This window comes from Entelurus aequoreus, linkage group LG15 (assembly GCF_033978785.1).
Source record: "Entelurus aequoreus isolate RoL-2023_Sb linkage group LG15, RoL_Eaeq_v1.1, whole genome shotgun sequence".
Classification (NCBI taxonomy): Eukaryota; Metazoa; Chordata; class Actinopteri; order Syngnathiformes; family Syngnathidae; genus Entelurus; species Entelurus aequoreus.
In genome coordinates, this window is record NC_084745.1 from 45,396,579 (window position 1) to 45,419,459 (window position 22,881).

Sequence of the window (22,881 nt, forward strand, 5' to 3'; positions counted from 1 at the left end):
TTTTCAATTTTGGACATTGTAGAACTATGAACATGTCAATTCATTTGAATGGGAATTTCCTAGAAATTCAAGAATTTGGGGAAAACCAGGATTTTTTAAAAACAAAACAGTGATACTAGCCCGATTGATCTAGATAATATGAATGGATTGGTGTTTTTCCAAGTGGTTTAATTGGTATTTCGGAATTCCTGGAATTTGCACGAAAAAAAAACAACTTTTGTTGTCCCAACTAAGAAGAAAGTTTTGAAAGTGGAATGGTCAAAAAGGGCTGAAAAATGTGGACTGTGAAAACTTTTCAGAAAGAGGTGGAAATAGAGCTTTGGAAAACTGGGATTTCTAGGAATTCCTGGATTTCTTTTTGAACTTGGGAAAATGGTAGTTTAAATGTCCAAGGGGAGTGGAGTGTGTGGTTGGTGAAACGGTTCGAATCGGTTGAGAAATGTGGTGTGGAGAGGGGCGTGGTTCACGCGTTCCCTGCGGGCGGGGTGTGTGCAGGGGCCGGTCATGAAGCAGCAGACAAGTGAGTGGATGGCTCGGCTGGAAGGAGTTACCTAATCACCTGTTCCTTTATTAGCGGCGTCGTAAACCATGAGGGGAGAGCGGTGCTGAAAAGCAGAAGCGAGGACACCAAGGAGGAGCTGAAAAGCCAACTGACACTTGTGTGCAATAATAATTAAACCTATTGTAAACCGCCGCAGCAGAGTGTTGTGCCCTTTCCTGTGGTCCCAGAAGAACCCGATACAGAGGTCACGTCACATGTGGGAATTGTGTAAGTTCGAGAAATGGCCCATTCATTTTCAATGGGCAGAACGACCCAGAAAACCAGGAATTCTGGGTAATCTGGGATATTTTTTTTTTTATTGTTTGGCGAGCTCACAATTCCCGGTCAAGCCAAACGTTTTGATACTTGAACAGTTCCGATCGGATGAAAATTGTGGGCTGTGGAGTGCGCTTAAGTTTTTGGGCGGAATAATAAAAGAGGATTTTTGGTGTCCAATACTATATGTGTGGATGCCTGGGCATTCACAAAAAAAAGAATAATAAAAGCACAAACATTTTCTTTTTTTGATGTTAAGGTCAAGTTTGGTAAGTTTAGGACAAGGTGAGGAGGTGACGTCACTGGTAGTTTAGAATGACCTAAACGGCACAAACGAGCAGCAGTGGTATTTCAATATTTGCAATGACAAAAGCCTCACTCAGGTAGTTTGCTACTGTGATTCTTTTTAGCCATTTTACAGCATTTTTGTAGTTTTGCGAGCTCAATATGAGCGATGTGTGGTTTGAAACTTTCAGCAAGTATCCACGTTGTACGACACTGCCTCTCCCCTCCTGCACGCCAAGAAGATTCACCGACGAGGTTAAGTATTTATGTTATATTCTTGATCATTTTACCAACCTGGCTATAAAAGTTAAAGAATTTTGTGATTTCTGAGTGCACCAGAGAGTTTGCACGTGTCGGCAGAGCGGCTGTATTTGAGGACAGTTCAGCTAGTTGTTGTTTTGGCTGTGTTATTTATGCTAGTTTTAATATGCTGTACAAAATAAAGTTTTACTAAAATGAGGACTTTAGTCCAGGCTGGAACCAATTATTCATGTTTGGGGAAATTTGCTTCATTATACACAACCCGTCAAATGTTTTCGAACAGCTCATTTATAGCAGGAAGTAGGTAAACATTTGAGTGGTACTGTACTATAAACTTAACCACCACTTTTACATCCCTTGCTGTCACTGTTGTTTTAAACCAAGCTACAGAAAGTCCAGAAATATTTGGATAGTTACATTTTTGGAATAAAACAAAACAAAAAAAAACATTGGAGTTGAAATCAATAAACAAATCAGCATGTGATTGAAGTGATCAGTTTCAGCTTTAATGGCTTTTACCCTTTAGAAATTGCAAGGACATTACATAGATAACATCAATATAATTTTCAATGATTCAAATGACATACTGTAACTGTAAATATATTCATCTTGTTTAATACTCATATTTTAAAAGATGTCCATAGGCTTCATTTACTGCAAAATATTTTCATCCAAGTTAAAATGTTGCCCATAGTTTCAGTATGTGTTCAGACATATCTGTAGCTTTAATTCCTACATGCTAAATTACATTTTGTCAAAGCTCTTCAATTAAAGTGGTAAATCTACGCTTCAATCATATGCTGATGTATATAAAGATGGATTTATTTATAATCCATTGTAAATGGAGTATAAGACAAAAGCATAAAAAAAACGGTCACTGTCCAAATAGTTGTGGACTTTAGAGTAGTTGTGTTTACAAAACAATAAGACTGACAGCAAAGGATGTTCAGTATTAAAATAGTTGTTATAATCTAAAGTACCAGTGATATGTTTGGACGTACAGTGGTACCTCAACTTAAAAGTGCTAATTGTTATGCTTTAAGTTGCAAGAAACGATTTGAGTTACAAGCATCTCTGCCATTAGTTGGCATAGCAAATGTGACGGTGAACCTTGTAAGATCTGACCAAAACATCCAGTCTCACTCGTTAGCATTAGCTGATAGCCAGAGAGTGACATAACTTTTGTTTTTCCAACTATGGAACAGAAGAAAGTGAGTGTGAAGGACAGTGATTAGAAGAAGAAGCGGATGATTGAATTGAAGAATAAATAAATCAAAAACATAATTTGATTTATGTTATCTATGTACCACTGCCAGTCTGCACCATATTGAAGCAGAATGAGTCTAACAGAAGCCAAGAATGCAAAAATAATATCTAAATGGACATTTATCCATGAAAATATGGAAAAGCTGCTGATGGTGTGTTTGACAGAGAATACTTTTACTTCATAAAACTGCTGTAGTTGTTATTAGCACATTCTATTGTACTGTTATTATACAATATGCTGCATCTAAAAGTGTGTTGTTGTTTTTAAAAGACATGTTACATTTTAAAATTGTGCTGTTTTCAACTGAGATGATTTCAAAAGATGACAGTGATTTGAGATACAAGTGTTTTGCGTTAAGAGCTCCGTCTCAGTACCAATGAAGCTCGTAAGTTTAGGTACTACTGTACTTACTCATTGCTATAAATGAGGTGTTCCAAAATTGGTAGTGCGCAAACTTTTCTATTTATGAACCCTGTTCAAGTTTAAGTTCCTAAATCGAGGTTCCACTGTAAATTTGTGCGTTTTGGGATCCTTTTTTAAGTGGTTCTGCGATGGCAAGTTACGGAATCATACTTTTTTTTCAAATAGCAGAAGCAGCATTGATTGAAAATAATTAAATGCGCTGCATGATATTACAAAAGGGAGCGCTCGGATTCGCTGGTAGCTACGCGCAGATTGTCCGCGGCCAACAGACTTAACTCGAAACTGAAACCGTACAAATGCCACAAAATGTGTACCCGGAGAGCATATCTGAGGGTAAAAATGCGTGCGGGATAGCAAAGATGACATCTGCTGTCAAAGAATAACATGATCTATCATGTCAGTGTGCAAACGTTCAGAGAGATTGGCTAATACTCTCCAACGTTTGCTCTTCTTCGCTACTTTGGAGGCTGAAGTTCTGTGTGAAATAGTGCATCTCTATTTTGCCTGACTGCTGCGCCGTCGCTATTCCAGAGTACGTGTTCTGTTGTCCAGGGTCTCCAAACGCAGTCATGGCCGTCAGCCTGCGGGCACAGAAAAAAAATCAGCGATGCATGAACACATGTAACCTGCTGGATTATGAAACCACATGTTATTCTTGAATGTGTAAGGCTAGATTAGCAGCATCATTGTCTGAGAAGTAAAGACAATTAAACGCTACATGCACATACATGCTAATTAAGGCTGTCCAACTTTTTCCCTCACAATCCGATAAAGTTGGAAGTCTTGAGTTTTCATCCGATACGATATCAGCAGAAAACATACATATACCGTATTTTTCGGACTACAAGTCGCAGTTTTTTTCATAGTTTGGCCGGGGGTGCGACTTATACTCAGGAGCGACTTATGTGTGAAATTATTAACACATTAGCGTAAAATATCAAATAATATTATTTAGCTCATTCACGTAAGAGACTAGACGTATAAGATTTCATGGGATTTAGCGATTAGGAGTGACAGATTGTTTGGTAAACGTATAGCATGTTCTATATGTTATAGTTATTTGAATGACTCTTACCATAATATGTTACGTTAACATACCAGACACGTTCTCAGTTGGTTATTTATGCCTCATATAACGTACACTTATTCAGCCTGTTGTTCACTATTCTTTATTTATTTTAAATTGCCTTTCAAATGTCTATTCTTGGTGTTGGCTTTTATCAAATAAATTTCCCCAAAAAATGCGACTTATACTCCGGTACGACTTATATGTTTTTTTCCTTCTTTATTATGCATTTTCGGCAGGTGCGATTTATACTCCGAAAAATATGGTACTTTTATTAGTTTGTAGCGTGGCGTGTTGGAAATTCTTTGATCAGCTAAAATTAGTCAGAGAAAATTGGTAGGCATGAAAAAAGTTGGTAGAGTGGCCGTGCCAGCAATCGGAGGGTTGCTGGTTACTGGGGTTCAATCTCCACCTTCTACCATCCTAGTCACGTCCGTTGTGTCCTTGGGCAAGACACTTCACCCTTCCTGATGGCTGCTGGTTAGCGCCTTGCATGGCAGCTCCCGCCATCAGTGTGTGAATGTGTGTGTGAATGGGTGAATGTGGAAATACTGTCAAAGCGCTTTGAGGACCTTGAAGGTAGAAAAGCGCTATACAAGTATAACCCATTTATCATTTATTTACCATTATAACTGTTTGAGATGGACTTATGCTGTCATTAAGTTGAAGTTGAGTGGTAATTGTTTCTTGGTGACACAAAAGTGGCCGTAGTAACTCATGAAGTTAGCTCACAACACAGTAATTTGAATGATGCGGACATGTTTGTTACTGGATACTTTTTAATATGCTTCTGTCCTGGAGACTTTGTATGTGTAAGTAATATGTAACTATAATTATTTGGTACTTGTTTACATTGACAAATGCACAGTTTTAGACCGCAAGGACACGTTTAACGTATGTCTAGCTTGTGTGCTATTGTGTGCTTATCTTTTGGGTATCCGCTCGCTCCTAGTAGTCTATAGCAGTGCTTCTTAAACATAGGGCTGGGGCCCATTGTTGGGCCAACAGCGCCATCTAGAGGGCCGCCAAAAATGTGTTTATCAGCTGTGGTCTGTATGGGCCACAGCAGTACTCCGTTGTAATACACTTTTTCACCACTTGTGGCAGGAGTGACAACATTAAACAAACAGAAGAAGTTTGGAGCTAAAGTCATAGAAACATTTTTTAAGCGCAAAAATTATGACTAAATTGGTGAAGATGTATTTTTATTTGCACTTTAAATTTTATTGACAGTTTAGTTAAGAAACATTAATTTTTAAATGCAGTTTATTTATTTTAGCACAACATAATTGTATTTAAATGTATTGTTTGTCAGTTTTAATGAGTCCCATCTTATGCTGTATATTTAGTTAGTATTTATTTTTATGTACAACCTGACCTAAGCCTAAGGTTTACGTGTTCAGTTAATAATAATCTTTGTGATTACTACGTTTTATGTCATTTGACAAGGTTGTAAACTTTAGGTAGGTGAGATATAATTATTGAACACCATTAAAATCAAGAGTAAGATGACTAATTCAGTGTTAGTGTTTGAGTGGGCCTCGGGTCCCCCTGGAGTGAAAGAGTTGGGTCCCGAGGTGAAAAAGGTTAAGAACCCTGGCCTATAGCATACAATGTTTACCTTTTGTAAAGGACCTCACTAAAATTCAAGAACCAACCTTGGACCAAGCTTGTTTGCTTTTTGGAGGACATTTAGATGTGGTTTGTACAGTCCAGGTAGAGAACGAGACTCTGTCCCAGGTGGAGGAGTTTAAGTATCTCGGGGTCTTGTTCACGAGTGAGGGAAAGATGGAGAAGGAAATCAGCCGGAGAATCGGAGCAGCTGGGGCAGTATTGCAGTCTCTCTGCCGCACTGTTGTGACGAAACGAGAGCTGAGCCAGAAGGCAAAGCTCTCGGTCTACCGAGCTATCTACATTCCTACTCTCACCTATGGTCATGAAGTGTGGGTCATGACCGAAAGAATAAGATCGCGGATACAAGCGGCCGAAATGAGTTTCCTCAGAAGGGTGGCTGGCATCTCCCTTAGAGATAGGGTGAGAAGTTCAGTCACCCGAGAGAGACTCGGAGTAGAGCCGCTACTCCCTCGCTTGGAAAAGAACCAGCTTAGGTGGTTCGGGCATCTCGTGCGGATGCCTCACGAGCGTCTCCCTAGGGAGGTCCTCGTTGCACGTCCCACTGGGAGGAGACCACGCGGCAGGCCAAGAACCAGATGGGGGGATTACATCTCCTCTCTGGCCTGGGAACGCTTCGGGATTCCCCAGGAGGAAGTTGCTAATGTTGCTCTGGAGAGGGAAGTCTGGGGGTCTCTATTGGAGCTGTTGCCCCCGCGACCCGATTCCGGATAAGCGGTTGAAGATGGATGGATGGATGGATGGATTTAGATGTTAACTTTGCACAAGTAAACACACTGCAGGACAGTTTGTATCGGAGATTTTAGATGCAAGCCTGTATCATTCAAAACTTGTTTTTTTTTGCTGGTATCGAACCAATATCTGACAATATCTGATCGGCACACCCCGAATTATAAAATATGGAACTTGTCGACCGTACTTAAGCTGTCTTCAGAGACATTAGACAACATGCCCATAATTGGACAGGAAGGAAACAACTTGGGTGTTGGATCGCAACAAGCCAGTAGCGCCATTATTGACTTGGCCATCTCACATGGCGGCTGACATGTTCTGATGAATAAAGTTGTCACTTGTCAACAATTTTATCCTCATCATCATCTTCGGGGCCTGATACGCCTCACCTGTCCATATGCTCAGAGACCACAGGGCCTGAGTCCTTCTTCAGCAGGTCCCAAACGTGGAGGATGGAGGTGGCGTCCAGCACGCAGAAGACCGCAGGTCTGGTCTGGCTCCACTGCAGTGAGACCACCGCTTCGCCGGCAGTGCTGTTGCTCCACTCAGCCACCGGCTTGTCACAGCTGACCCGGTGCAGCCGGACGCTTCCGTCCCCGCAGCCCACCTGGCGGACGGACAGGAAGCTGGTCAAGGTGCAGTGGCAGCCATTTTTTTAGCATGTGATGCTCACCAAGAACAAGCCTGGCCTGAAAGGAGAAAATTGGATGGAACTGACGTCAACAAGCCGCGCTCCGAATTCTTGAGAGCTGTAGAACTTGGGTGGGGCCTTCAAACCCTGAGTGGTCCCGTGACTGACCAGACCCTGAGAGGTGGAACACAGACAACATGAAGACGGTTGACATTTCTGCCAGAGCAAACGAGAGCTCACCATGCTGGTGCCAATGAAGAAGTGGCTGCAGTCGGTGGGGAGGAATTTCAAAGCAAGCGTCTGCAGTGGCCCACTTTTCTCTGCAAGCGACGGGCAGACCCTGCCAGGCAGACCAGGTCAAAGGTTAAAAGAGTCTTTAAACAACCCGCTTCACAGATATATGTTTCCATCAAATGTTGAGGCGACAAAATCAGCAGATAAACAAGATCATGTGACATATTGGAGCAGCTGTAGGACACTTAGTGTCCTATTTTCAGACGCTGACAAAGCATCATTGCGAGCTGCTTGGCATAGCATCCTTATCACATAGCGTATCATCACATGCTGCTTAGCATAGCATCCTTATCACATAGCGTATCATCATATGCTGCTTGGCATAGCTCACCCCTCGGTCGCCACGCACGAACTGTGGAGAAGCTTCACTTTGCCACCTGGCCTCAGACCTGCAGGACAGAATGAATTACATGCTCACACAGGTGTACACAAGCACTAGTTTGCATGCTGTATAACCACATCTACTAGTATGCAGGCTGTATAACCACATGTTAAGTTAAAGTTAAAGTACCAATGATTGTCACACACACACTAGGTGTGGCGAAATTATTCTCTGCATTTGACCCATCACCCTTGATCACCCCCTGGGAGGTGAGGGGAGCAGTGGGCAGCAGCGGTGACCGCGCCCAGGAATCATTTTTGGTGATTTACTAGTATGCATGCTGTATTACCAATGTACTAGTATGCATACTGTATTGCCACATGTACTAATTTGCATACTGTATAACCACATGTACTAGTATGCATGCTGTATAATGTACTAGGATGCAGACTGTATTACCACATGTACTAGTATGCATGCTGTATTACCACATGTACTAGTATGCATACTGTATTACCAATGTAATAGTATGCATACTGTATTACCACATGTACTAGTTTGCATACTGTATAACCACATGTACTAGTATGCATGCTGTATAATGTACTAGGATGCAGACTGTATTACCACATGTACTAATTTGCATACTGTATAACCGCATGTACTAGTATGCATGCTGTATAATGTACTAGGATGGAGACTGTATTTACACATGTACTAGTATGTATGCTGTATTAACACATGTACTAGTATGCATACTGTATAACCACATCTACTAATTTGCATACTGTATTACCAATGCGCTAGTTTGCATACTGTATTACCCCGTGTACTGGTATGCATACTATATTACAGCATTGCACTCTGTGTCACTTCACTTGCAAAATAATATCTTAAATGATACATTACACTGTGTATTTTTTTGTACATATTTAACGTGTTTATATGCCGTGTTGTACAGTAAGTATAAACACTTCCCTACTGTACTCCTAATCTTTTTTTCCATGTTTGTACTTCACTTACAGTATTTTCAAACGAAAATTAATATTTTTACTCCCAAACATTTCCTTGGAGTGTTGTTGCTACTCGTTACATTTTGTGCCCCCCTTAAATTAACCTAGAAAGAAGGTTTATAATTGGTTGTTTGTGTAAGGCGCCAGTATAAACAGTAAGTTACAGGAATCCAAATGCATTTTTTATTCATATAATTTATTTGATTATTAGTCAACTTGTTACACACTAAACCTGGTGTGTTGTCATTTTAGTTGAAGTTATTCATTTTGATTATTAGTCGATATTGGAGCCTTAATTATTGGCCAATAACAATCAGGAACACATTAGATTATTTGTTACTGGAAAAACTAGCAGCATTGGTAACGCCATTTTCCCAAACACTGCATATTACTCACCAGCGGTTTGATTGTAACATGCATCTTAGTTTTAATTACCAAATCTAGAGGTGTTGAAGCCACTAATGCTAATTAGTAGCATGTATATAGCATATCCAACGTAAAGCATTGTGCTCGGGCATTTGTTTTAATGCATTTATTTTGTGTTGGAATGTCACAGAAGAGTTCACTTGTATCTCATGTAACTTACTTTTTTTCGGTATGTTCACTTTTACAGTGTTTTGAAGCAAATGCTTTAAAATGGAGACAACCTTGTAACGGTCTATCAAGCTTGCAAAAAGAAACATTAGCGAGAGCAGAACAGACTGCTTCTATCATCGTTCTTACACCGGACGTTTTAGATGTAGGCCGATGTAATCCATAAACATTTTATTTTCAGACTAATATCAATATCGGACTACAGGTGCTACACAATAAAATTGTTGTGGTCTTATTTTAATTGATGGTGTATTTTTAGACAACTAGTTGTTAAGCATTTTGTGTTCTTTTTTTGAAGTTATTTAGTTAATTAGCCAACTAGTTATTAAACTAAGAAACATATATGTGTAACAACTAGTTGACTAATAAATCAACTAAATAACTTAAATGAGAAAATTAACAATTTTAATGCGTAAGTTATTTATGTGGATTATTAGTCAACTAGTTGTTTGTTACACAATAAATGTTATTTTTTTAATTGAAAGTACTTAGTTGATTATTAGTTGTTACACATTAAACTTTGTAATTAATTGAAGGTATTTGGTTGATTTTTAGTCACCTTGTTGTTACAAATTAAAGTTGTTATTTTTAGTTTAAGTTATGTTAAATGGTTATCACCTAGTTGTTTGTTACACATTAAACTTGTGATTTTTCAATTGAAGCTATTTAGTTGATTATTAGTCAACTGGATGTTACATGTTAAACATTGTGTTACTTTTTAAAATTGAAATCATTTAGTTGATTATCATTCAGCTAGCTAGTTGTTTCACATTAAACGTGCTGCTATTTTAATTATTTAAGTTATTTAATGGTTTTCAGTTAACTAGGTTTTTAAACATTCAAATTGCTGTGTTGTGTATTATTTAAAGGCCTACTGAAATGATTTTTTTAAATTTAAACGGGGATAGCAGGTCCATTCTATGTGTCATACTTGATCATTTCGCGATATTGCCATATTTTTGCTGAAAGGATTTAGTAGAGAACGACGACGATAAAGATCGCAACTTTTGGTATCTGACCAAAAAAAGCCTTGCCCCTACCGGAAGTAGCGTGACGTAGTCAGTTGAACATTTCCGCAAAGTTCCCTATTGTTTACAGTGATGGCGGCCAGAAGTGAGAGCGTTTTGGACCGAGAAAGCGATGATTTCCCCATTAATTTGAGCAAGGATGAAAGATTTGTGGATGAGGAAAGTGCAAGTGAAGGACTAGTGGGAAGTGGAAGCGATTCAGATAGGGAAGATGCTGTGAGAGGCGGGTGGGACCTGATATTCAGCTGGGAATGACTACAACCGTAAATAAACACAAGACATATATATACTCTATTAGCCACAACACAACCAGGCTTATATTTAATATGCCACAAATTAATCCCGCTTAACAAACACCTGGGTGTTTGTTATGCTAGCTCCTAGCTCCCGTCCATATAACCCGCCAATACAATTCAAACACCTGCACAACACACACAATCACTCAGCCCAAAGGACCGTTCACCTAACCCAAGGTTCATAAAGCTTATATATTTACCCAAAGTTACGTACGTGACACGCACGTACGGGCAAGCGATCAAATGTTTGGAAGTGCAGCTGCGTACTCATGGTACCACGTCTGTGTCTGTGTATCCAAATCAAAGTAATCCTGGTAAGAGTCTGTGTTGTCCCAGTTCTCAACAGGCGTCTGTGTATCGAAGTCAAAGTCCCCCTGGTAAGAGTCTCTGTTGTCCGAGTTCTTCGATCTTGACTGCATCTTTCGGGAATGTAAACAATGAAACACCGGCTGTGTTGTGTTGCTGACTTCCCTCGCAAAATACTCCGCTTCGCACAGACATCTTTCTTCTTCGCTTGCTCAGATTCTTTCTCCATAATGCAATGAACAAATTGTAACAGATTCGCCAACACAGATGTCCAGAATACTGTGGAATTTTGCGATGAAAACTGACGACTTTAAGCTGGCCGCGGTGCTGGACTAAAATGTCCTGTCTAACTCGTGACGTCACATCCGCAGCGTCATCATACCAAGACATTTTCAGCAGATATTTCGCGGGAAATTTAAAATTGCACTTTAGTAAACTAACCCGGCCGTATTGGCATGTGTTGCAATGTTAAGATTTCATCATTGATATATAAACTATCAGACTGCGTGGTCGGTAGTAGTGGCTTTCAGTAGGCCTTTAAGTTATGTAGTTAGTCAACCAGTTGTGATGTGTTGCGTTCCAAACGTTTATGTAGCAGATATATTTTTTAATCTTTTTTTAAGTTGACCTAACTTACGTCATGTTCTTTTCCTTTGTATGCCTGAGCACACTAATGAAAGACTGTAATTTTCCTGCAAGGTACCTTTAATATGTATTGTGTATTTTCTGTACAAGAGTGTCTGGACAGTGAGCAAAGAAGTCAAAGTAAATATATGCTAGTAAGAAAAGTGTAGGAATGGGTAAATATATGTTTAGTGTTTACAGGAAAATAGTTCTCACCTAGATCAGTCTGACAACCCGCCTCGTTGGCTTTAGGGAGTTGCAGCACCACCTAAAGGCCACAGAGGGAACACCAAGTCAGGTTTCTTGCACGGGACAACGTCAAACACGGACGCTAACCTACCCAAAGATTCAACAGGCCGCGCTCATCGATAGACGCCAGCTGGAAGGACAATCCCAGCAACTCTGTTTTTTTGCAAAGAAGTGTTAGGACTGTGTGAAGACCTCCATGAGTCTGTGTATGTACAACATGCCTCACCTTCCTCGGATGCCAAAAAGGGGACCTCTGACCCCGGCCCCCCCAGCACGTTGGCGGGAAGAACCTCCACGGCCGTCACGGGTGAGAAATGGGCTGAGGACAGCGCGTCTTTAGACGACAGGCAGACACACTGAGTGATTGCTGCTCTTATGTAACACAAACATGTCACATAACCTCCAGCAGTCACAACATTAGAGACAGAGTGTTTCTAATAATTCCAACCTCTCAGTGTTTTTTCCAAACACCACAGAATTAATTTGGTGCTACTCTACTCAAACAAATTATAACGCACCTGGGGCTTCATTTATAAAAGTGCGCGTGGATTTCCGACATTGCATAAGCACAAACCTCCTAATGTACCCATCCTTCCATCCATTTTCTAACACTTGTCCCTCTCGGGGTCGCTTCAAATTGAGAGGCACCAGCACTAACCCCTGTTCCACCATGAAGCCGTCCTCCTAATGTACGTTTACCCCAAAAAATGCATGCTGCGCACACTTCTACATACTCCTAAATCACACCTGCAGTGAATTGTGCGCAATAGTTCCTCCCACAATCATAAATAGTCATGCTAATTAGCTCATGAATATGCTGATGAGTTAAAGAATCACATGTTGGTCTGTCAATGAAAGACCCCTGAGGGACATTTTCAGATTTGTGTTTTTTACATTGAGCACCATAATAATATTTATTTGGGATGGCTTAGTAACATCATATCTCAAAAATATTTTGTATGTCAATGTTTGACCAATCATAGTGTCACTTCCACAGTGACTTGAGAACGGTTGCTGAGATGAAGAAAAACATGTTTTAGTCTTCCTGTTTGCCAAGTCTTTGTTCAAATAATTTATACATTATTTATATGTTTGTTTTGTAAAGTAATGCAACACAGACATTGTGTTTCATGACCAAAGTAGTCATCTTGAGCAATATCTAAAACTCTTGTGAGCAATTGGCACGCATACAATATATTATTGGAACAATCACTGTTTTTTGCACAATTGTTTATCTTGTAAACATATTTAAGTGATAATAATAAGAATAATATAGATTAAATAGTAGTTGTGTATATGCAGCATGGCTGCGAGAGATCAAAACAGAACTACAATTGTGTTGTAAACTCCTAAAACCCAAATGTATTGAAAAATGCTAAATATAATAATTTCCTAAATTCATAACATGATTTTATTTAATGAAATATTGTGCTGGAATCCAAATTTTTTGGTGTTTAGTCCTAAAAGTATTTATACTAGTCCAAGATGAACCTCCCAACCTATTTATACATTTTTGCCAATCATATAAAAATGCTCAAAATAATTATTTCAATGACCCACCACATTATATATGCATGTACAAAACCCAAAACCAGTGAAGTTGGCATGTTGTGTGAATCGTAAATAAAAACAGAATACAATGATTTGCAAATCCTTTTCAACTTATATTCAATTAAATAGACTGCAAAGACAAGATATTTAATGTTCGAACTATGAAACGTATGTTTTTTTGCAAATAATCATTAACTTAGAATTTAATGGCAGCAACACATTGCAAAAAAGTTGGCACAGGGGCATTTTTACTACTGTGTTACATGGCCTTTCCTTTTAACAACACTCAGTCAACGTTTGGGAACTGAGGAGACAGATTTTTGAAGCTTTTCAGGTGGAATTCTTTCCCATTCTTGCTTGATGTACACCTTAAGTTGTTCAACAGTCAGTTTGGGTATTTTAGGCTTCATAATGCGACACACATTTTCAATGGGAGACAGGCCTGGACTACAGGCAGGCCAATCTAGTACCCGCACTCTTTTCAGAATGTGGCTTGGCATTGTCTTGCTACAATAAGCAGGGGCGTCCATGAAAAACCGTTGCTTGGATGGCAACATATGTTGCTCCAAAACCTGTATGTACCTTTCAGCATTAATGGTGCCTTCACAGATGTGTAAGTTACCTATGCCTTGGGCACTAATACACCCCCATACCATCACAGATGCTGGCTTTTCAACTTTGCGCCTATAACAGTCCAGATGGTTATTTTCCTCTTTGGTCCGGAGGACACGACGTCCACAGTTTCCAAAAACAATTTGGACTCGTCAGACCACAGAACACTTTTCCACTTTGCATCAGTCCATCTTAGATGAGCTCGGGCCCAGCAAAGCCGGCGGCGTTTCTGGGTGTTGTTGATAAATGGATTTCGCTTTGCATAGTAGAGTTTTAACTTGCACTTACAGATGTAGCGACCAACTGTAGTTACTGATAGTGGTTTTCTGAAGTGTTCCTGAGCACATGTGGTGATATCCTTTACACACCGATGTCAGTTTTTGATGAAGTACCGCCTGAGGGATCAAAGGTCACGGGCATTCAATGTTGGTTTTCGGCCTTGCCGCTTAGGAGCAGTGATTTCTCCAGATTCTCTGAACCTTTTGATGATATTACGGACCGTACATGGTGAAATCCCTAAATTCCTTGCAATAGCTTGTTGAGAAATGTTGTTCTTAAACTGTTCGACAATTTTCTCACACATATGCTCACAAAGTGGTGACCCTCGCCCCATCCTTGTTTGTGAATGACTGAGCATTTTATGGAAGCTGCTTTTATACCCAATCATGGCACCCACCTGTTCCAAATTAGCCTGTTCACCTGTGGGATGTTCCAAATAAGGGTTTGATGAGCATTCCTCAACTTTCTCAGTCTTTTTTGCCACTTGTTTTTTGAAACATGTTGCAGGCATCAAATTCCAAATGAGCTAATATTTGCAAAAAATACATTTTACCAGTTTGAACATTAAGTATCTTGTCTTTGCAGTCTATTCAATTGAATATAGGTTGAAATGGATTTGCAAATCATTGTATTCTGTTTTTATTTACCATTTACACAACGTCACTGGTTTAATTTAATGTGATAATGAGCTTCATTCGGTGCTAACAACGGCCGTAGCTGATTCCCGTGTCAGAAAAACTTTGCGCAAGTTCTAGCGAGATTGACAGAGTGCGCAACCTTTTCTGCATATCATTTTTCTATAAATACCAAAGTTTGTGGTGAACGTTACTTATGCACATTTCACTACTGTTGACGCAACTTTTTTGTGCGGAACAACCTTTATAAATGAGGCCCCTTGTCTGCCAGACAATAAAAAGACAGAGCAAGAGGAACAAGTGTTCAAATGTTCAAAGAGGTTTCATTTGTGCGCTGACATACCGGTAGAGAAGGTAGGTCGTCTAAAGGTCCACTCTTCCTCGTCGATCCTCAGGCGCTCGTGGTCCCCGTCAGGCTCGCGTAGATCCCACAGCGCCACCGAGCCGATGGACGTGCCCGCAAACACCAACGTGGACTTTCCCGGGCTGAAAGAGCAGCACGTCACCTGAGAGACGGAAGGAAAGCTTCAGCACTCGCTTCGGCACACACTCAGCTGAGAGGGATCACCTCAGACTCGAAAAGGAGGATCTTCTGAGGCCTGGAGGGCTCCCACATCCTCCAGATGCAGATGATGCTGCATTCGCCAAGTGGCGCCACAGAAGCTGCAGGCTGGTGGACGGAGAGCAGCGTGTGTCTTTGGACGGTAGAGAAGTTCAGCAAGCTGACGGCACGGCCTGCAGGAAAAAAACGTTTAAAACCTTCTTTCTGATACAAAGTCAACACGCTCATAGGAGTACCAAGAAGAAAAGGCAGCTCGGTGTTGAGCTGCACACTTCCGTCACTGAAAGACAGCGTGTCCGTTTGCGTGGTCCTCCCCTTGAAGGAGCTCCTCTGAGCGTGATCCTCCTCCAGCAGCACCGCCATCACCTGTCCCGACACACAGCACAGCTCAGTCCCGCTGGCATCATGCCCAATGCCCGCCTGCTCTGATATGTTACCTGGGAGGCGGAGCGCAGAAACGCAGCCAAGCGTCTCGAATCCAAGTTCATCCCGCTCAGGTCTCGCGTGTCATGTGTCCCGTTTGGATCTGTGCAGTGGGAAGCAATATGCAGACAAAAACTTCCACAAAAGGAGATGAGAGACAGGAGGAAAATGTGTGATCCTACCGCCACAGGCACCGCAGTGCTCTGCAGGATGTTGTGTCCACTTGTCACTGAGATACGTCTCCTCTGTCTGGACATCCCGGTCCACATTGTCCTCGTTACACTGCACGTAAGCCTGAGCAGGAATTTTTTACCTTATTTGGACACAAACTTAACAAGCAAATATATGGTCTTTGTCGAATAGAAAGCAGGTTTGTGCGTGACAATTTGACAAATAATAATATTCAATGGGAGATATCGGATAGGACTGTTCTACCTAATGTTGCCATTTGCTAGGAAAAAAAACATAATGCACTGTAAAATATATATTTTTTTAAATCAAGCAAAGTATCCTACACATAAATCTGATTGCGTAATTATTACATACAATTTAAAAAATGTCATTTAAACTACCCTGAACACTGAAAAAACATTTTAGGCTGTTCCTGGATACTAAAACTTTTCAATTAAATATAATCATTGAAACCATTCAGAAATGTTAGATTCTATTTTCTTTCCTCACCACGTCGGGCTTTGACGTTTGTGGCTTCACTATAATGCAGATTTTTTGCAGATATTTGATTTATTTTTGGTTTAAATTAAGCATTTTTAAGCATTAAAATGTCTAAATGAGCTACGGATATCAATACTAAATAGTGTTGGCCACTAGACCTACTCAGTGGTCTAGTGGTTAGAGTGTCCGCCCTGAGATCGGCCGAGTCATACCAAAGACTATAAGCCAACAAAATGGATACCAGGTATTTTCATAAAGTTGTAAAAACAACAACATGGGCCATGGTTAATAATTCTCTCCTAAAAAGTAATTCTTGTTACTTTCAGTCCTGTCACTCAAATGGGTCATCTTTGGCTTAGGAATCTTAGACAACAGTAAAATAAAGTTACCTGAGATAGACCAATACACATTTTGAGTAGTTCAATATGTGTATTCTCCAGATTTACAGTTTAGTTAAAAACACAGAAATTTAAGTTTATTACGACTGATAAAGTGGCCAGATACAAAAAGACACCAACTGACCTGTTTTGTGTTGGCGGCTCCAAAGCTCCGAATGTACATGTCATATTCACTGACAGGAGGCAGGTCCAGCAGGGACACCGTGGTGGACAAATCCAGGTCAATGAGGCGAAGCAGGTCTGCACTGCGCTTCCTGTCATCACACACACACACATTAAATGACAATCCTCTAGCGCCAGCTTGACCACTTCATGCAAGCAAGACCTACTTTTGTCTGCTGGACACTTTCTTGATGACTTCTCGTTGCTTGGCCGCTGCAAAGTCCATGAACTTCCCACGCTGGGAGCTTTTACTAGGCGTCTGGGCGTATCCCTTTACTGACAGTACAAGCGTCATCACTATCATTGTTATCTTTATTTTATTTATAATAACATAACGTTACCTTTAGGCATCTTCTCTTCTTCCTCTTCTTCTCTACTAAGAGTAGAAAGAGATGCTCGGACTCTCTGGTTCTCCTCACCCATGGCTAGCTGGATGGCTTTCACCTCCTCGGCCTCCTCCTCGCCCTCCCCTTCATTGTCATCGAGTTCCTCAAAGTCCTCCTCGTAATCCTGCCAGATGAGACATCATCACGCTGTGAGAATCATGCGGTGCCGCCACACGTTGAGCACAAAACAGCCTTACCGCTCTCTTGACATGCATGCAAAGAAAAGAAGAAAAAAACATGAATGGAACATGAGGAGACATGCATGATTTAGGAATACACTGTTCGTCATGGTACCTCAAAGTCATCCTCATACTGATGCGAAGACACATCGATGGCAACCTGCACAAAGGGAAAAAACACAGGTTTGAAATAATGCAAGCGGACTGAACAGACGACACATTAGGTACACTATCCAAAACAAGACATGCAAAGTTATTGTTTTCCGTCAACTCTTTGTGCTGGATTAAAGTGAACTTTTTTAGAGATGTTGTGCTTACATATTCTGTCCAGCAGAGTGCGCTGCAAGCCAACTGTTCACATATGACATACATAACATGTTTTGTTATTTTTGCCCTGTAGGATCACAATTATGTTAAATTCGTATTATATTTTACTTGGTACATAACTTAGAACTACAAAAACCTGTATAGCGAAACAGTGTTGCCCATCCTCGGTAATTAAACTGCACACATGCTTAACGTAACATGCCTTTTAAAAAGAAAAATAAACTTTTAGAGTAGAAATTGTGTAAAAAAACAAAAAAAAACAATACAATATAAAGTTGTACAAACAACTACTGTAGCTTTATGATGTAATTCAGTAATAATGTACAGCATTCATTGTAGAGAGTGGACTCCCACAGTATCTCCTTCAAGATGCTTCCCTGTCAAACACACCGTCAGCAGCTTCGCTATATTTTTATTGAAAAATGTCCGCTGTTTAGATATCATAACGTCCTTAGCTGGCTTTATTGACTGAATCTGCTTCAGTATGGTGCAGACTAGCAGTGCTATTGCTTAACCAAGTAGCTGAAACTCGGTCATGTTTCTGATGATTTATCATCCACTTCTAATTCTCGGCACTGTCCTTCACACTCACTTTTGTCCTTCCCGTGCTTAGAAAAATAAAGTTGTATCCATCTCGAGCTAATAGCTAACGCTACTGAGTAAGACTGGATGTTTTAATGGATGGGTTAATTCCGACCATTCTACGGTAACTCGCGAGGGGAGGACTTGTAACCCTAATTTTTGCTCGCAACCGGGAAGAATTCACAGCACTTCCCTTATTTCACAATTTGTTATGTTACAACCTTATTCCAAAATGGAATAAATAAATTGTTCCTTAAAATTCTACAAACAATACTCCATAACAACAATGTGGACTTTTTATTTATTTATTTGCAAATGTATTAAATAAATAAAAAATCACATTTGTACATAAGTATTCAGAGCATTTGCTCAAGACTTTGTTGATGCACCTTTGGCAGAAATTACAGCCTCAAGTCTTTTTTGAATACGATGCCACAAGCTTGGCCCACATATATCTGGGCAGTTTGGCCCATTCCTCTTTGCAGCACCTCTCAAGCTCCATCAGGTTGGATGGGAAGCGTTGGTTTTCATCCAGGATGTGGCTGTACATTACTCAGGCATGTGATTTGACCACAATGAAAAAGACTGAAAAAACTTCCGGGGGTCTGGGGGACGAAGGCCCCCAGCCAGTTCCTGGTTTTTCACCAATTTAACATGCTAAAATTAACAAAGACAGCACCATTTGAAGAAAAATATTTTAGTGTTTAAAGACATGAAAACATCATTAATAGAACATACATAACCCAATTATCCTAATGAATCACTGTATATGGTTCAGTCCCAACAGTATTTAGTCACTAATATTTACATCATGTGTTCATTTCACATCCACAGGTGTCACATTGATCAGTGTTATTATCTACAGTTTATTTACAGTATTACCACATTACTTCAGTTCATGTAATGTAATGTAAACATTTCATTCTTTTCGCCAAAATAGGATATACATTTATGAAAATAATTAAACATGTTTAGTATTGTTTATTCATATTTGAAAATAGGAAATAATAATAATGTGAGGACACTGACATATTGCATGAAACAAGTGTGAAAATATTTACCTCCAAGATTGTTACACCACTGACAATAGTTTCAACAGACTACATAAGAACTTAATATTACAAAATAGTATTATATGCAAATTTATTTCAAATAAATTGTTAACTGGATTCAATAATGCGACTCTTTGAATTTCTGTAATTTCATAATATATTTTCACGTGGCTTTTTATTTGTAGAAAAACCCATTTATATTTCGCTAAGCAATAATTGGTTAATATTTAAAACAAACATGCGTATTTCGCGAGCAAATATTTTTTAGCTCACCTCATTATTAACAACCCTGTCTGCAACTGAAGTGGGTGGATCTTTCCTCTCGATGTCTACGGCAGTTGTCGATGTAAGCAAAAGATGAAGTCCGTAAGGTTTGCTCACTTTCGGTTGACATCCAAAAGTACCAGCTAGTGAAAAGTTTGTTTTCCTTGCTTCCAGTTGTTTCATATGTTTTTGGCGTTTCGCATGTACTTCCAAAGCTTTGAAACCTCGTGATCCATAGTCAATATTATCATGACACCACGTGCACAAAACCTTTCCGGGACGATCGATTTTCCGAATAAAATCACCGAATAAAGTCGTTACTTTCTTCTTCCCAACAGTATCAGTGATTTCCCTTTCCATCCAGTCCCATCGAAACTTATTTTTGACATGTTTATCTATTTCTTTTACTCGTAAAGCGTCCTTTCTCTCGAGAACCGACATTGTTTACATATGGAAAATGGCCGTAGTAACCATTATGAATGATGACGTTATTAACGTCGTCATTCATAACAGATGTCCTGATTGGTCACAAAGAGCATATCGACCAATCAACTACGGCGTAATATAAACTAAATCTCGAATCTTGATTTAGGGTCGGAAAAAAAACGGAAAAACGGGAGATAATTTTTTTTCCCCCCCGAGATTAAAAAAGACGGAATTCCGACTTTAGACGGAAAAATCACATGCCTGATTACTGCATTGATTTTTCCTTCTATCCTGACTTGTCTCCCAGTTCCTGCAGCTGAAAACCATCCTCACAGCATGATGCTGCCACCACCATGCTTCACTGTAGGGATGGTATTGGCCTGGTGCTTGGTTTCCTCCAAACATGACGCCTGGCATTTACACCAAAGAGTTCCAGCTTTGTCTCATCAGACCAGATCATTTTGTTTTTTCATGGTCTGAGTCTTTCAGGGGCAATTTGGCAAACTTTTAACTAAGCAATGGCTTCTGTCTGGTCACTACCATACAGGCCTGATTGGTAGATTGCTGCAGAGATGGTTGTCCTTCTGGAAGGTTCTCCTCTCTCCACAGAGGAAGGCTGTAGCTCTGACAGAGTGACCATCAGGTTCTTCGTCACCTCCTTGACTAGACTAAGATGAATGCAGCAATGTACAGAGACATCCTGGATGAAAACCAACGCTTCCCATCCAACCTGATGGAGCTTGAGAGGTGCTGCAAAGAGGAATGGGCCACACTGCCCAAATATAGGTGTGCCAAACCTGTGGCATCGTATTCAAAGAGACTTGAGGCTGTAATTGCTTCCAAGGGTGCATCAACATAGTACTGAGCAAAGACTGTGAGTACTAATTTACATAACATTTTTTTTTTAGTATAAATGACCAAAAATGTTTTTAAAACAAAAAAACTTTTCACATTGTCATTATGGGGTATTGTGTGTAGAATTTTAAGTAAAAAAATGCATGTATTCCATTATGGAATAAGGCTGTAACATAACTAAATGTGGAAAAAGTGAAGCGCTGTGAATACTTGGCGGATGCGCTGTATATACATTTAGCAACTTAGCACAGAGGCGTCCAAAGTGCAGCTGAATTCTTTCTCGCAACCTGACGCATAACAATTCGCAAAACCGCTCCCATCCCGAGGAAAAAAAAGAAAGAAAAAGGTTGTTACAATAGTTGAGTAATACTTTGAAAAAAACAGAATAGCACTGTACTGTATTGTTATATTTTTACATAGATTCTCTTTGCAGTAGTAAATGTCATGACATCTTTTACGCAAAAGGGTGCTGGTATGACAAAGTTATTTGAATCCTTGAATACAGTACACAAATTGGGGCAGTCCTATTCAACTGGCTAGAGTGTCCACCCTGAGATCGGTAGGTTGAGAGCTCAAACCCCGGCCGAGTCATACCAAAGACTATAAAAATGGGGCCCATTACCTCCCTGCTTGGCACTCAGCATCAAGGGTTGGAATTGGGGGTTAAATCACCAAAAATGACTCCCAGGCGCGGCCACCGCGGCTGCTCACTGCTCCCCTCACCTCCCAGGGGGTGAACAAGAGGATGGGTCAAATGCAGAGGACAAATTTCACCACACCTAGTGTGTGTGTGACAATCATTGGTACTTTAACTTTTTAACTTAACACATCCGGCCCACCAAAGCTTTAATTTGGCCCGCCGAAAAACACCCAAATCAGCTTGATAGAACCATTCAAAATAGGGTTGCTCATTCTTGCAGTACTGCCGCCCCCCGCAGGGGGCAACAGCAAAGCATTTGTGTCACAATAAAGCAACAGTGGGATGAGTAGAAGAAGATGGCACTATTGACCCTGAAAAAAATCTAAATAAATTGCAAAAATCTGACTTTTAACAGTGACTGGACAACAAAGTGTGAATGTATTGAAATTGTTGACTTTGTGATGCATTTTGTGTTTGTGGTCGTGTTGTTTTTGGCTGTTTAACTCTGGCAATCAAAACTGGTTAAATACATGTAGCGCTGAATTTGACCAGTAGAAAGGGATAAAGCTGCACATTAGGTTTAATTGTGTTGAGCCACATGTGTGCAATGTTTGCTGTGTGTATTAAAACTAAACCTTTTATTTTATTATTTATTAATGTATTATTTAGTATTATTATTTATTTATTATTTTATTATGTAACATACACAATGGACATTATTTACGTAAAATACACAATGGAACTTATACTTGTGTAATGCTTACATTTTCAGTCTTACAAACCTAAGTAAAGGAAAACATATTAAGAAATAAAACTGAGGAAGGAAAATAATTTTAAAAAATTAGCATCAATCATCAAAAAAAATTGTTGCTTCTGTTTTTTCATGCTGTTAACTACCTGTCTAGCTGCACACGCTGGAAAAGAGTAGCGAGGGCAGAATAATGAATTTATTGACAGTGTGGCGTGAAAACCGATGTGTTTACTTTGTAAATAAGTAAACACAGTCTCATAGGAATATAACCTGCGGGAGCACTTT

The 22,881-nt window shown here is 40.0% G+C and overlaps 1 protein-coding gene across 3 annotated transcripts in view; it reads right to left on the reverse strand.

The window, feature by feature from the left end:
* The window catches only part of dync2i1 (dynein 2 intermediate chain 1), a 38,763-nt gene that overhangs the window by 2,248 nt on the left and 13,634 nt on the right, over window positions 1–22,881 (reverse strand). For all 3 annotated transcript variants that reach the window (XM_062021616.1, XM_062021617.1, XM_062021615.1), the window contains exons 6-22: window positions 17,815–17,859; window positions 17,476–17,644; window positions 17,302–17,410; window positions 17,097–17,226; window positions 16,085–16,196; window positions 15,917–16,005; window positions 15,716–15,845; window positions 15,486–15,652; window positions 15,261–15,423; window positions 12,067–12,174; window positions 11,932–11,993; window positions 11,808–11,859; window positions 7,740–7,797; window positions 7,355–7,454; window positions 7,157–7,288; window positions 6,873–7,090; window positions 1–3,634 (exon numbers count right to left, since the gene is read on the reverse strand). The exon at window positions 1–3,634 is cut by the window's left edge and continues 2,248 nt beyond it. In XM_062021616.1, the coding sequence (XP_061877600.1) occupies window positions 3,466–3,634; window positions 6,873–7,090; window positions 7,157–7,288; window positions 7,355–7,454; window positions 7,740–7,797; window positions 11,808–11,859; window positions 11,932–11,993; window positions 12,067–12,174; window positions 15,261–15,423; window positions 15,486–15,652; window positions 15,716–15,845; window positions 15,917–16,005; window positions 16,085–16,196; window positions 17,097–17,226; window positions 17,302–17,410; window positions 17,476–17,644; window positions 17,815–17,859 (2,013 nt within the window). In that variant the 3' untranslated portion in view covers window positions 1–3,465. The remainder of the gene's footprint in view (window positions 3,635–6,872; window positions 7,091–7,156; window positions 7,289–7,354; window positions 7,455–7,739; window positions 7,798–11,807; window positions 11,860–11,931; window positions 11,994–12,066; window positions 12,175–15,260; window positions 15,424–15,485; window positions 15,653–15,715; window positions 15,846–15,916; window positions 16,006–16,084; window positions 16,197–17,096; window positions 17,227–17,301; window positions 17,411–17,475; window positions 17,645–17,814; window positions 17,860–22,881) is intronic.